This window comes from Vanessa atalanta, chromosome 4 (genome assembly GCF_905147765.1).
Source record: "Vanessa atalanta chromosome 4, ilVanAtal1.2, whole genome shotgun sequence".
In the NCBI taxonomy this organism is placed as follows: domain Eukaryota; kingdom Metazoa; phylum Arthropoda; class Insecta; order Lepidoptera; family Nymphalidae; genus Vanessa; species Vanessa atalanta.
This window is the reverse complement of record NC_061874.1, coordinates 2349964-2366720: the sequence shown is the minus strand read 5'-3', so window position 1 is coordinate 2366720 and position 16757 is coordinate 2349964. Positions and strand designations below refer to the sequence as shown.

General features: G+C 32.7%; 2 protein-coding genes across 2 annotated transcripts; both read left to right on the top strand.

The window, feature by feature from the left end:
• Positions 1-1307: 1307 nt before the first annotated feature.
• Positions 1308-12832, top strand: LOC125077931 (cubilin-like). Its single transcript, XM_047690050.1, has one exon. It carries the CDS (start codon positions 1335-1337, stop codon positions 12516-12518), a length of 11184 nt encoding a protein of 3727 aa, XP_047546006.1. The 5' UTR covers positions 1308-1334; the 3' UTR covers positions 12519-12832.
• Positions 12833-14478: 1646 nt separating this feature from the next.
• LOC125077716 (dolichyl-phosphate beta-glucosyltransferase) lies at positions 14479-16727 on the top strand. Its single transcript, XM_047689721.1, has 6 exons — positions 14479-14707; positions 15000-15174; positions 15336-15544; positions 15668-15882; positions 16023-16160; positions 16442-16727. Exons 1-6 carry the CDS (start codon positions 14636-14638, stop codon positions 16632-16634), a joined length of 1002 nt encoding a protein of 333 aa, XP_047545677.1. The 5' UTR covers positions 14479-14635; the 3' UTR covers positions 16635-16727.
• The last annotated feature ends 30 nt before the right edge of the window (positions 16728-16757 follow it).

Genomic DNA, 16757 nt, shown 5'->3' with positions numbered 1-16757 from the left:
ATTAAAAGCCAGTTTTGAGAATTTTTGATGACTTGCACTTTAACAAACAATTTTAATAATATTAAATAAGTGTAATATTTCAATTATTCTGAGCATTAAATAATTTGTGTTGAAAAAGAGTTGCCATTACTTGCATTTATTTGTAAAAAAAATAATGTTAAATTATATTATTACTTAGTGTGGATAAGGCAATTTTTTATACCACTCGAAAACTTAATTATTATTACTATACTAAAGATGACTGAGTTTGACAATTTTTGGTAATAAACTTTGTACCTGTTAAATATGTTTTATTATACCTTAAAATAATTATTATCCAAATTAAACTGAATGCTGCGCAGTGGCGGACTAACAGGGGGGTGGAAGGGGTGGTTTGGGCCTTCAGTCTTGGGGGGATCCCAAATGCATGCCCTTTCCCCTGATCAAACATCCTACATAATTTTATCAAGATCAAAACACTACACTTCACAGCCATCTAGACTTTACACATAAACATAAATAAATATATATATATATATATACATATATTAAATATAAACATATATACATACAGATGTAAACGGAATAAAAAGCTTAATTAATATCTAATTTTAAAGTAAGTAAATCTATTTTTTTTAAAGCTGCGGGGCCTCATCAGTCTTGCCGCCCGGGCCTGTGACGTTACGTAAGATATGGATGGGTAAAATACCGCATCTTTAATATATAATACCTAATATCAATGTTTTTTCTGAATTAAACAATAAATTTAAATTTTTAATAATTCTCTGTAAAACTTAGTATCATACTTACTATTAGAAACTAATACTAAGTATGAAACTAATCATAATAATACTTACTATAAGATAAAATAAAAAGGTGATCGGTAATCAGCTATTATAATCATAACATTATTAATTAAATTAAAACACTCATTGAAAAATAACTCTATTTGACGTCTTCATATAACTTAAGCAAATCGGTATTTTTTTAATGCTGTTTTTGGTCTAGTGTTAGACATCTCACGCCACTAATATATCTTTTAAGCACGAGCGTCACTCAGTTTACCCCGATTACTTAAAGTGGAGGAAAGCCTTCGTGAAGAATAGATCTATAGGTCTATTAGAATTTATGTATGTATTAAATCGGTTTCGTTGTATTTGATTTATCGGTTACAATTGAATGAACCGATTAAATTACAATTTTTGTAAAATTAAAATTTATCAGTATTCATAACCACATGGCCCAGTGATATCAAGCACATACGCCCCTTGTACGGATTGTAAAACATAATTAAGCTACGAGAAATTGATTAGCTTCCAGTCTGCAGACATTATCCGTCGGGATATGCGGGGACGATGCTTAAATTAATGCTTCGTTCAACCGTTTGGTTTTTGTGCATTGTACTTTTAAATGGTGAAGTGTATAATGAGAGACCTAAAATTAAAGTTTCGGATGGTGATCTTATATTTGAACCAGCATACGACAAGAGTATTTATTTACGACAAAACGGACCCAAGTCTTCCATATTTTTTGGTGACATAGATTTTAAAAACTTAAGGAACGTTACAAATAACAATCAAAATGTGATACCTGGAAGAATTGATAACGTTCACAACTATGAGACACAACCTGATGAGTTACTTAAAAGAATAGAAAGGATTGAATCTCTTACTGCCACTTTAACAAGTAATTTTAATTTTAATGTCACTCGATTAACACGACGAATTAATACATTAAATAATAGAGTACTGACTTTACTTAACAACAAAAAGAAAAACGAATGTCAATCTCATCCTTGTGAGAATGGAGGAACCTGTCTAAATTTAGTTAATGGCTATCACTGTCTGTGTCCATCGAATTGGAAAGGATCTAACTGTGATGAAGACGTAAATGAATGTCGTAACTTTGCCGGCACTGATCTAGGTTGTCAAAATGGTGCGACTTGTATCAATTTACCAGGTTCATATCAATGTGTTTGTAAACCAGGATGGTATGGAATTGACTGTACCAGAACAGCTAAAAATTGTTCCCAGGGTGATTTTCAGATGTGTGGACATGGGACATGTATCCCCGTAGAATCAAGTCTGGGTATTAAATGTATTTGTAACCAAGGCTGGACGACAAATGGAAATGATGTCGCATGCTTAACAGACGTAAATGAATGTGAATCTGGGCAGGGCGTCAGATGTTCGGTAAACCCAAGAGTAGAGTGCATTAATCTCCCTGGCTCATTTCGTTGCGGTGCATGTCCAACAGGCTATGAAGGTGATGGTTTTGCTTGCTATGATATTGATGAGTGCCTTACTATACCAAATGGCGGTTGTAGCACCAGCCCGATGGTTTCTTGTCATAACACTATTGGCTCCCGCATTTGTGGGTCCTGTCCACCAGGCTATCAAGGTGATGGAATTACGTGTACTTGGAGGGGTTCCTGCTCTTTTAACCGCGGAGGTTGTCATCCATCAGCGCAATGTATCGACAACACATCACTCGGCGGAGTAACACAATGTATGTGCCCATTAGGAATGGACGGCGATGGTATCGGATTACACGGGTGTTATGTTTCTGCAGTAGATAATACTACACAACGATGCGAAAGCAATCCATGTGGAGCTCATGGTCATTGTCATCAGCTTCGTCAAGGCTATACTTGTATTTGCTACCCAGGTTACAGCGGTGCTAGATGTAATAAAGAAAACAATTTTTGTACTAGTAATCCATGTCATAATGGAGGTACATGTAGGCTGGACGAAAGATTATCAAGAGGATATAGATGCGAATGTACTGCTTTATATTCCGGTGATCTATGTCAAGTACATGCACAACCTTGTGGTGGAGTTCTCGATTATGAAGAAGGTAGTATTATATACCCAATATCTAATACGTCATATAATCATAATTCTAGATGTGCATGGGTGATTCACACAGCTCCAGATAAAGTTATTAATGTTACATTTAGTAAGTTTAATTTAGAATACCATTCTGACTGTCGGTATGATTTTGTACAAATTCATGATGGTAGAAGTTCTGCTAGTCAACTTATAGGCAGATTTTGTGGAAACACTTTCCCAAAAGGTGGAAATATTATTTCAAGTCATAATAATCTGTACTTTTGGTTTAGGTCAGATCAGTCTGTTGCCAAAGATGGCTTTTCTTTACATTGGACTAGTATACCACCAGTTTGTGGAGGGAAAATAAATGCCACTACACACGGTCACATACGTTCACCTGGATCTCCTGGCAATTATCCACCGAATCGTGACTGCTATTGGCATTTATCGACCGCATTGGGTAAAAGAATACAATTGCACTTTTTTGAACTTGATATAGAAAAACATGCAAACTGTAGTTTTGATTTCTTGGCTATATACGATGGAAGCCACACAATAGATCCACTAATAAGTCAATATTGTAACTCGACCCAACCTGCACCGATCGAATCGGCTGGATCTGATATGCTTATATATTTTCATTCTGATGGATACGGTGACGGGAAGGGATTTCAAATAACATATGCCCCTATTGAAGGTATTCCAGGATGTGGTGGCTTTTTTACTAATGATAGAGGGGATATTGTCTCGCCGTCGTACAATGGTGCCTATTTAAATAATTTACTATGCGAATACAAAATAAAAACAAGCCCAGAAACGAGAATTCGTATTGAGTTCAAATCTTTTAACCTCGAAAGATCTTTCAGATGTAGATACGACTATTTAAAAATTTATGATGGTCCAAATACAGATTCACGTCTAGTTGGAAGATTCTGCGGAAATAGTCACCCAAAATTCTATACATCTTCTTCTAATAGTCTTTTCTTTTTATTTAAAACTGATCATTCTACGGGATCTGAAGGATTTAAAATAACATATGAATCGGTTTGTTTAAAAACGATTACAGGAGATAGTGGAATTATAAAAACTCCTGGATACCCTCTTAGTTATCCAAAACATATGGTCTGTGATTATATTATTAGTAGTTCACCTGGTAAAGCGATAGTTTTAACATTCCAAGATTTCGACATTGAAGACAACAGATATTATAATTGTCAGTATGATCATGTTGAAATCAGGGATGGATCTTCTATAAACGCTACACTGATGGGCAGATTTTGTGGTGGGTCAGAATTTACGCCACCAACACAAACGTCTACTCATAATTATATGTATATTAGATTTCAATCAGACATTAGTATAACAGGACGAGGTTTTTACGCTAATTACACGACAATAAATACAGAATGTGGGGGAATTTATAGAGAAAATACTGGCATTATCAACCACCCTATGGACATTGGTACCCGATATTCTAATAGTCAAACCTGTACATGGATGTTAATTGCATCACAAGGAATGCATATTAAGTTGACTTGGAATCGATTTGAACTTGAAAGTATGCCATCATGTAATAGTGACTACGTTTTAATTAGTGAAATTGATGAAAACAATGAGAATAATACGTTAGGTAAATATTGCGGAAACACTTTGCCACCTGCTCTAACTACTTCTTCATACCGTCTCATGATAAAATTTGTATCAGATGTCAGTGTGCGCCACGAGGGATTCTCACTATCATATGCATTTTTAGATGAAAAAACGCATTGTGGTGGACTTTATGTAAAATCACATGGATATATATATTCTCCGGGTTGGCCTCAAAATTACGAATCAAATCGTAATTGTACCTGGATAATAACCGTGCCAATTGGTCAACAGATCATGCTTAATATAACCGATTTTGATTTGGAGAGACCTTTACGGAATAATTGCCAGTTAGGTGATTATTTAAAAATAAGAGATGGTACTTCAGAAAAATCTGCTTTAATAGGAACATTTTGCGGGTACTTTAAATCTAAGCGTGTAATAACCACTGCTAACAGTGCTTACTTACAATTTCATTCAGATTTTTACTTAAGTGGGAATGGGTTTAAAATCGAATGGGACGGAACTATAAGGGGTTGTGGAGGAATAATAAGTAGTCCGCAGGGTTCAATATCATCACCAAATTATCCTCAGAATTACAATGAAAACGCTGAATGTTTCTATAAGATTGTCACGACCAGTGGTTCAAAAATAAGAATAACATTTGTAGAATTAGATTTAGAGCGAACAATGGACTGTAAAGACGATTATGTAGAAATATTCGACGGTCGTGACAGTAACACTTTTAGTTTCGGAAAGAATTGTTTTATGTCTCCTCAATTAAGAAACATCGAAACTTCTAGTAATTACGCATTTATTAAATTTAGATCAGATATTTTCGTAAGTGGTAAGGGTTTTCTTCTTAATTACGATACAATATGTAATAATAATATTAGTGGAAGTTACGGTGTCATAGAAAGCCCGGGGTATCCGGGTAATTATCCATTGAATATGAACTGTCTTTGGACTATAACCGTTCCTAAAGGCAATAAAATTAACGTTACATTTACCAAGTTCGATTTATTTCCAAAGTTTACCCCGTATCATCCATGGTCTTCCTCGCGCCGTCACTGGTATTTTAGACGTCCTTGTGAAACAGCCTATTTGCAATTTAAAGAAATACAGGAAAAAGAATATTCCAATAAATTATGTGGCACTAATTTGCCACAACAAATAAGTACTAAGAGTAATTCTTTACAAATTAATTTTGTTTCGGGAAGTTATTTTCCTCGTAATGGGTTTCGTTTGGAATGGATTAGTTACGGTTGTGGTGGTCATATTCAAAAGCGTTTTGGCACTCTCACGATGGATCGTACTTTAAGTTCTATGGATGAAATAGAATGCGAGTGGATCATTGAAACTCCAATAGGGACCGCTATATCCATAACATTTTCGGAAATTTATATGACTGAATCTAAAAATTGTTCTATCGATGCTATTGAACTTTATAACGGCCAAAATAAAGATTTCCCGATGATATCAAAAATTTGTCATCGAGTAAAAACTACTGTACGAACAAGCTCTAACTTTTTATTTGTTAGATTAGTAAAAAAATCGTCCTCACGAAATGTTTATTTTAATTCATATTTCTCTTCCATAAAAGAAGGCTGTGGTGGTGAAATTAATTCCCCTTCTGGATTAATACAATCAAAAAATTACCCCAAAAATTATGAAAATAATATGGATTGCTTCTGGTCATTATCGGTTCCAAAATATCATAGAATTGAGTTAAATTTCATCAGTTTTGATCTTTACTCTGCAGACGAAGATGATTGTGGTGATTCTATAAAAATTTATGATAATTTTGATAAATATAATACTAATTATACTACTTTAATATGCCCTAAATCAAATAAAACTCAAATCTTATCAGAGAATTCTTTTCTTAAAGTACAATTCCAAACTGATGCTTATGGGAGTGCCAAAGGCTTTAAAGCAAATTTCTCTATGACATGTGGAGCAGTAATAAAATCAAAAACTGATGGAATCATCTCAAATAATCAGTTTATTAATCACAACAATAAGAATTGCATCTGGACAATTATTGCGCCAAATCCGAGTGATAAGGTAAAATTAACGATACAACACATATCTATACCAAAAAGTACTGATGTTATAACTAACCGTAATTGTCCATCATCTTACCTTAGAGTCCTCGATGGTAATGACGAAAAATCTCCCTTGATTGATGAGTATTGTGGCCGTAAAGTCCCACCTACAATTATATCTCATGGAAGCTCGTTAACGATCCTGCTAGGTTCATATATAGGTGATATAAAAGGAAATTTTTTAGCACACTACTCAGTTTTAACGAATGCTTGTGGAGGCAAGCTATTTTCAGAAGAGGGGTCTATCGCTTCACCAAATTATCCACTTTCTTATCCAAGTAATGCAGACTGCGAGTGGACATTAGCCACATCGCCTGGTAATAGGGTTTATATTACATTTGAAGCTTTTGATTTATTTTCTTCGGAAAATTGCAATGAAGATTTTTTGGAAATAAGAGAAAACGACGGTGGAGGCGAACTAATAGCCGTTTACTGCGGTCATGATATTCCCGTGAATACTACGACAGGAACAAAATTATATATTAAATTTCATAGTGATGAAAAGGAAACAGGTCAGGGATTTATCCTTCATTATGGATTTCTTCATGGAAATGAAATCACTGGTTTACAATACGGTGAAATAGCATCACCTCTTTATCCTTTCCCATATGAAGGTCAAGGCGAATACAGTTGGCGAATTATCACTGAAGTATCGACTATTATTAGTTTAAGTATTGATCATTTGGAAGTACATAGAAATGATGAAATTTGTAGTAGCAAATTACTTGTCTACGATGGCTATGATGAAGAGGCTCCAATTTTACGAGAATTATGTGGATTATTAAAAAAAGAGAATATGAATTTACAGACAGCTTCAAATGTCGTTTACTTAAAACTTATATTAGACGAAGAAAATATTGGTTCCCTATTTCATATTCAGTGGACACAATCAAACATAGGTATTAAAGAGGATAGCAATAAAATAAATTGTGGATTAAATCAAACACAAATAGTATTGCCTAAAAATGATTTTGTATTTAACTCTCCAAATTACCCGAATGCTTATGATCCTGACTTGAACTGTGTATGGATATTTGATGCAACTCCTGGTCGTCATTTAAGTCTAAGTTTTAATGAAATGGCTTTAGAGGAAACTCCTAACTGTTTTGCAGATCATATTTCAGTTTTTTCTTTAAATCAAGCAAACTGGAATCCGATGATAGAAAATTTGTGCCTCACTGAAAATGTTAATAAAAGAAGTTTCACAAGTACAACGGCTATGAAAGTGACATTTAAATCTGATCCATCTATTGCACGAAAAGGATTTCAAGCAAAGGTAAAATCAATTTGTGGTGGAGTTTTACAAGATAAATCAGGTGTAATTGAAATTACACGGTTAGATTTCGATAACGGTTTTCTAGATAAAATTAAATGTAACTGGACCATAAAAGCACGCCCAGGGCGAACTATACAACTGCAATTTGTACACTTTAATATATCAAATGATAATGACTGCACAACATACGTTATTTTGAGAAACGGCGAAAGTGTCGAATCACCGTTATTAGGTGATGGAAAATTTTGTGGATATACTCATGAAAATCGAGACCAAATTGTTTCATCCAGTAATGCTGTATATATAAGCTATATTGCAAATGCTAGAAATTTTCGAATTTACCAAAAATTTTACTATTTCAAGTTACATTATGAAGAAAAAAATATCGAATGTGGAGTAACATCTACTTTAGACGCTGACCACAAATGGGAAATTATTACATCTCCTAATTATCCTTCAGTACCAACACCATACACCGAGTGTATTTGGACTTTCACAGGTCCTCCGGGAGAAATTTTGAGGATTGATTTCGTGGAAAGATTTGACTTGGAAGTTTCTGCAAAATGTAATCTTGAATTTGTCGAAATTAGAGACGGATCATCTCAATTGGCTCCACTTAAACAAATTATTTGTGGAGAACAACCAGCTACAATCAAAACTAGTAGTAATGCAATGTTTGTAAAATATTCAACTCAAATTGCAGAACCTAGAAATGGATTTAAAGCTAATATATCTATAGATATGTGTGGTGGAACAATTGTTGCACGTTCAGGGGAAGTGTTATCTCCTGGGTATCCACACATGCCTATTCTACCTGCGAGTACAGTATGTCAATGGCAAATAATATCTTCACCGAGGTACGGTATACAATTAAACTTTAAAGACTTAAATCTTCCCGAATCCGAAAAACCATGTGAAACAAAAATCACAATTGAAGAATCAATATTTCCAAATAATACATCTGGTTTAGGTAAAATAAAAGAGTTCTGTGATAATAGCATGGATGATTATAGATTACCAATTGAAACATACACTAATAAATTAATAATAAAACTACAGATTGGTAAGCCAAGTCAATGGACACAAGTTTCAGAAAGTAGAGGATTTCGTTTTACATTTAATTCTTCCCAAACTTCTTGTGGTGGTGATATAAGAACTTCTGAAGGATACTTAACGACTCCTGGCTACCCACGCAAAACTACATTGTTCTATTGTCAGTGGGGTATTACAGTCCCCGATGTGACTCGAAGAATACGTTTAGAGCTCCTAGACTTTGACTTAGTTCAAGAGTTGGATGTTTCGAATGGCATAACATTCACATCAAGAATAGAAGGATATTCTAATTCTAATTATTCTGAAACTCCAACAATATTTGAGTCAACAGGAAATAAGTTATCCTTATTCTTTGTTCTTGCTAACATACACAAATTACCACATCGTTTTAAAGCCAAATTTACTTCTGATGAACCAGCATTATGCGGAGGAAGCTTGCGAGGTATTGAAGGACTGCTTAAATCTCCAGATTTAGAAAAATCTTACTTATGCGAATGGAATTACAATGGGATGCCAGTGACAGACAGCGATATGAAGTATAACACTTTATCTGTAAATGTAAAAATAAATTCTTCAGGACGAAATATATGCCGTTTTATGGATTCACAACTAGTTATAAATTCAAATATTGCAAGCGGTGTGATGTTCAAACGCAATATTTGTGGTAATAGTACAGAAGCATCATACAGTATACCTGCTGTAAATATGCAAATTATGGTAAAAAAGTATAACCGCAAGCCTTTAACCTTTGACCTAAATTGGAAGTTATATCAGTGTGGAGGTGTGGTACATTCAGGACAAGACGCAGTAAATATTTTAAACATACCTGTTGCTCATAATAGTACTATTGATTGTGCATGGCTTATAATAACTCCTGTAGGGGTTAGAAGTGAATTTCAATTAGAAGGTTCATTTAATTTAGATTGTGCTAATGAATTTTTACTGATAAAACAAGGAGTATCCCCAAATTCTCTTACTATAGGAGATTACTGTAAAACAAAATCACAAGAAAAGGCACTTTTGACATCATTTATGTATACTTATATTCAATATCATTCAAAATCTCAAAATAATACTAATATTAAACTTTCTATTAAGACTGTCAGTGTTCAATGTGGGGGGTACATTACAAAATTAGATCGAATATTTACTTCCCCAAACTATCCTAAAAATTACCCAAATAATCAAGAATGTACTTGGCAAATTTACGCAGAAATAGGATATAGAGTATCTCTTAAATTTATCGATCGATTTGCGGTGGAAGATAATACTAATTGCACAAAAGATGCCATTATAGTTTATGATTGGAAAGAAAATAAATACGAAGAAATTGCACGACTTTGTGGTCGCCGTATTCCACTTCCAATCGAATCAACATCAAATCAAATGAAAGTGATATTTCGCACAGATGGGTCAACGAATTTAGATGGCTTTAAAGCGCAATGGAAACCTTTATGCGGCGGAAAACTAATGGCAAAAGATAAAGTACAGTACTTATATAGTCCTGGATATTTATATGAATATTATCCATCCTTGAATTGTGAATATGAAATACTAGCTCCCTCTAAAAGGATGTTACTTAAGTTTTTAGATTTCGAACTCGAAGGATCATACCCTGAATGTGAATACGACAACTTAACATTAACGGCGGATAGTAATTATAATTATTTTTATGGTCTGTATTGTGGAAAAGATTTACCACCTCCACTGTATGCTTCCGATAAAGTACAAATTACCTTTAAGACTGATGCGTACGGACAAAGAAAAGGATTCAAATTGTCTTACTCTTTATATACGTGTGGGGGATCGATAAAGGATCCTACAATGTTAACATCAGGTCCAGATTACTATATTGAAAATAGCAATTGTACGTGGTCCATTGAAAGTCCAATAAATAAGATAATAATACTTAAATTCCTTTATATAGATTTGGAAAGTAGTTATAATTGTTATAACGATTACTTAGCTGTATATGACGGTGATACAATAGATTTAAATAAAAGACTGTCGTTAATTTGTGGTCACGTCAACAGTACCACTGTTATAAAAAGTAGTAGAAATAAAATGTTATTACAGTTTGTTTCGGACAGTAACTTGAGCTATAAAGGATTTCGAGTAGAAATTTATTTCTCATATTCGGAAGCAGTCGGTTGCGGCGGGCAAATTGATCTAAAAGCTACATCTAATAAAAAAATTAAATCTCCTCTCATAGGAAACAATGTTGTTTATGAAAACTATTTAGATTGTCATTGGGAAATAAAGGCGCCAAATGATCACATTGTCAAAATAGAATTCACATCCTTCCATATAGCTTCCTGCATAAACGTAAACCAAACAGCATTAGGTGCAAGTAATTGTGACTGCGACTTTGTAGAACTAAAAGATGGCTTAAATCCTAATAGCCTTGTCATTGGCACATTTTGTGGGCACTCATATCCGCCACAATTATCTTCATCGAGTAATACAATGACAGTTAGACTTACTACCGATGGAGAGGTAACTAGCTCCGGGTTTGAAGCACTTTTGTCAGCTCATCCTTCTCTATGCGGCCCATCAGTTTTATCGATTTCGAATACATTACAAATATTAAAATCACCGAATTATGAAAACGGGGTAATCCCTCGAGGACTACATTGTAGTTACTTTTTTGAATCAAGCGCTGAGCCGTACTCTACAGTTCATATTGTAGTAAAAGACATGGATCTTGAACCTAGTTCAGGAAATAGGTGCGACAAAGACAAGGTTATCATAAATAGTTATTCACAGCCAAAAAATATGAGTATAGGTAAAGATTTTATTATTAATGAATCATCAAATGATTTCTTGTCCCATGCTACATTAATGTATGACTCAACATTAAAATCTCCCAAGCGCTTTGAATTATGTGGTAAAAAAAAATCAATCGATTATTACGTTTTCGGTAGCGTCAATATTATTGTACAAACAGCAGCAGCAGAAACCTCTCAAAAACACAAAGGCTTAGAAATTTCAGTATCATACGTTGGTTTGTGTGGCAGAAATTACACTGAATTATATGGAAGAATACAATCACAACCTATAATTTACACTGATACAGATGCTAGAGATTGCTTTACTCTAATAGCTGTACCAGAAAGCTATACTATATCAATGTATTTTCTATCGGCAAGCCCGGTATATTGGGATGATCAGGCGTTTTTAGAGATTTTCGATGGCAACACAACTAGTGCACCACTTGTCACCAAAATAGCTAAGGAATATCAAGATTATATACAGATATTTTCTAGTAGTCGTTATTTACTTATACATAATCATATTGTAGGAACAGAGGCAGTAGTTTATGATTTAAATTACGTTGCAACCAATAAGAGCACAGGGTGTGGTGGGGTACTTCATAATGTAGCAGGAAGAGTAACAAGTCCTCTTTATCCTGAAATTTATAGACAAAAATCCACATGTGAATGGGAACTTGAAACACCAATAGGAACAAGATTAATGTTACATTTTGCTGTATTCGATATTGGCCGAATCTGTACACAAAATTACCTTACCCTTGTTGATAAAAATGGCAATACTATTTCTTCGTATTGCATGGAAACTCCTGCAGATTATACAAGCGATGACAATTATGTTAAAATTGTATTTACAACTACAAGGAATAACGGTGGAACTGGGTGGGTGGCAGACTTTATTGCGTTTTCTTAAGACACCTTTGCCTCACTATTTTACGAAATGATAAGATGTCACTTCAGGTATAGGTCTCTTGCTATTTCGTATAAAAAAGGTGTAATAGCTTACCGATATTTATATAATAAATAACTAATTTTTCTAAAATGTTTTAAAACATATGTCTCATATGCCTTCAATGCAATAATTATATTAACTTACCAAATAGAATCAGCACTACTAATCCTACTACTACTAAAACTCATTATTTTTTTATCAACTGTTATCAATACAAAAATATTTTAAATAATAAGCCAAACAAATAATACCGAAGTTACATTATATTTAAGATTTTTTTGGCCTAGTTATAGTTATTAGTTTATTTATCATAAATGCGAAAGAAATGTATCTATTGATTTTATACCAAAAAGTATTTTATTATTGTGTTCATTATTCTAACATTTAATAACATCGTCAATAAAATACGTGTAAAATACACGTTTGTGACTTTTATAATATTGTTGTTATTATTGCTATCGTGATTAAGCTGCACAATAAAATTATACATAAAAAGTTTTGTTATTTTATTTCTTATTATACCAATTGTTACAAACACAGGAACCTAGATAAAATAATCATAAAGTAGATTATTAGAAATTATATTTAATGTTTAAAAAGTCACTCAAACTAGTGAAATCTTCTAAACAATTGAGATTTAAACCAAATTTATGTTTGCAGCAATCAGATCCTATACAAAACAACTTCCACTAATTGATAAGGTAATTCAAATTTTTAGTTAATATCCGCCTAAGCTATACTCGTCATTAGCCGTTCGATTAGCTGTTTTCACGATTATTATTTTTTTTAATTGTAAGCCAAATATTTATAAGTTCCTTATAAAAAAAGTTTCGTCTCTTATTAATATAATTTATTGAAACAATCCGAAATAAACATTAATGATATCTGACAAATTATTTATTAAAGATGCATATTTTCAAAAATTTTACATTTCAGTGAAATTTGAACGCTGTCTTACCCGTTTTATAAAAAGGGTTATAAGCTATTTTCTGTAAACTCTATATAAAAGAGCAGATTGCCTTATTTAGAATGTGTTAAACAATATATATTCTTATAATATTTTTGTTAAAAAAAGGAATAAAAACCAAACCAACCCAACCTGTGTCCTATTTTGACATGATATTTATGGTCTAATTGTTGGTATTCCTGGCACTTATTAAAATAACCTCACCCGCCCTCTACGGCAAGATGCGCTCCTGTTATTTAAACATAACCTTACGTCACAGTTTAAATAGATAGAGTAGTATGCTAATTTTAACCATCCTGTAGCCAAATTCCAATTCCAACGTTAATCAGGTACACGCTTAATCTGCTCTAACTGTAGCCTTGTACTGTTACTATAAAGTATAACCTGACTCCTAGTGGATGTCTATATTGTAAAGTTATGAAAAGTTATATAAATAGTGGTGCTAAAAGCTGCCTAACGTCGCAAAAGGCCAAACTCCAAGACAACATTTGTTCCTACGCTTGGTTCAATCATACACATTATCCGTGGAGACGAACATGTCCTCTGAGCTCAACGCCGAATATTAAGGACCAGAAACTCTCACTCTTGAAACGCCAGTTTTGTACGTTACGCAAGAAATTCTACAAATACTGATGATCAGAATTATGAGTTTTTTGTATCGAACCTGCTTTAATATCGTGAGCGACCTACGTGTCCTGCTATAATGTGCAGTACATTGATCGATTTGAATAATCACAGTGCATTGGTTAATTTAGTTCTGAATGGTGAACCGGTGGTAGAGTTTAATTTGATTGTCAATAAGTAAGTGTAATGCTGAATAAAGGAGTTTGAGTTTGAGTTTATTATTTCGCCAATGTCACGTGCGATAAATTCTATTACAATCTTTAAAATTTTGAACGTTCTAAATACTTCAAATGTGACATTTTGAGTGGACAGTTGACATTGTCACAACACGTTGATGAGTTACGGATACGGACGATCAGTTGATATCAGCAGTCCGAATTTGTCTTATCCTTTCAATTTATAATTTACTTTACTCTTAGATTAGTGTAAAACCACCGAGGTGATGAAATAAATATATGAAACTCAGGAAGTGCTACTTTATAAAAAAATGGATTTTATTTCAATTTTATTTACACTTATTGTGCACGGCATAGTAGCCGCTTTAAGCCTTTTTGTGATAGTAAGTATCTCATAATTATATTGTTTTTCGGTGGTTGGCTTTGTCTCCTTAAGATGGTTGGCAAGCCCTAAGGCTTAATTTGATATCGTATTCTTCCCAGACCATTGGCACAAATTTTTAAGCTATGATATGTCTTGCCTTCTAACTTCCCTTGCATGATAAGTGGAAGTAAATATCTTAATAGATGACTGCAAATATAATGCGAAAATATTAATTTCATATTTATATATATATTTTATATTTATAAATAATTAATAATAGATAACTATTTGTCTTTAATTTTCATTTACAGTTAACAATATTAATCTATGTGACTACAAATCCATATCCATCAATAGAGAGGTTTACTGAAGAAGAAACATATTATAATCCAAAATCAAAATGTAAAGAAAAATTTCCCTCTATTAATGATCCACACAGTGTAAATTTAAGTGTAATAGTGCCTGCTTATAATGAAGAGGAAAGAAGTAAGACAACCAGTATAGTTTAGTAACAAATTAGTGACTATTTGGTTGCTATTAATTCAGATGCTAAAGTATAATAAAGAATTTACAGTGAAAATTATATTTTTATTGGAACTTTGAATGATTTTTTTCTAAAAATATTTTTTAAAAGATCTTTATTTTAGTATCACCTATGTTGGATGAAACTCTTAATTTCTTGGAGAGAAGAATCAAAGAGAACTCCGCATACAAGTATGAAATCTTAGTAGTTAGCGATGGTAGCAATGACAACACAGTTAAAATAACCGAGAATTACATTAAACAATATGGCAGTGACAAGATAAGGTGCTTAAACTTAATCAAAAACAGGGGTAAAGGTGGAGCTGTTAAACTAGTATGTATACTAAAGTACATAAAATCATATTGCATACTTATTTACTATTATATTATAACTGGAAAGAAAACCTTGGTCATAATGTGTTACAATATTTTATTTCAAATAACATTTCATTTATAGGGTATGTTTAGCTCAAGAGGTGCTTTATTATTATTTGCTGATGCTGATGGAGCATCGAAGTTTGAAGATTTAGTTAAACTAGAAGCTGCATTTGAACAACTAACTAATTATAACCCAATCAATCAACCTCAAGAAATAAGTCAATATGAAGCAATAATCATTGGCTCGAGGGCACATTTGGAGAAAGAGTCTTTAGCTAAAAGAAGTATTTTTCGGTAATTTATATTTTAATTTTTGACCGAGTGCCATAAATCTAATAATACATTTTACAATCCAGCCTATTTAAAATTATAAGTGCAGAAAACATTATTAAAAAAAAAAATTTAAAACTAATCTTAACTATTACCTTTTTCAGGAATATACTAATGTATGGATTTCATACTTTAGTATGGTTATTCACTGTGAAAGGTATTAAAGATACCCAATGCGGATTTAAGCTATTTTCGAGAAAAGCGGCAAATATATTATTTGAAAGCCTCCATGTTAACCGATGGTAAACAAATTACACTTTTGTTACACTTTTTCTTAAAACAGCAGTCCCTAATCTATTTAGTTGTAACTGTCACTTGATTATCTCTAATCTAATGATATATAAGACTGATTATATTTACTCTATATAATTATATGAAACTAATCTATTATAAACTTGTTAAATTGTTTGATTAATTGAATTAAAATATTCTATGTTACTTGTTGGATATCTTATTTCAAATAATTTATTTGTTAATGATGTGTTAATTTTAAAGGAATTAATATTTATTTTTATATTTTTAGGGCTTTTGATGTAGAGTTACTGTATATAGCGCAAAAACTGAACATTCCAATTGTTGAAATTCCTATAAGATGGACTGAAATTGATGGGTCCAAGGTTACTCCAGTAATTTCATGGATTCAAATGGGTTGCGACTTGGGTTTAATTTGGCTAAAATACAAGATTGGTGCGTGGAAGATAAAATATGTTAAATAGGAATAAGCACAAATGTATTACACTCAATACACTATTAAATTCCATTTATATTATTTTCTTAAGCAATATTTAATATAATAAACTATAAAACAATTTATTTGTATTATTTAATAAGAATATACA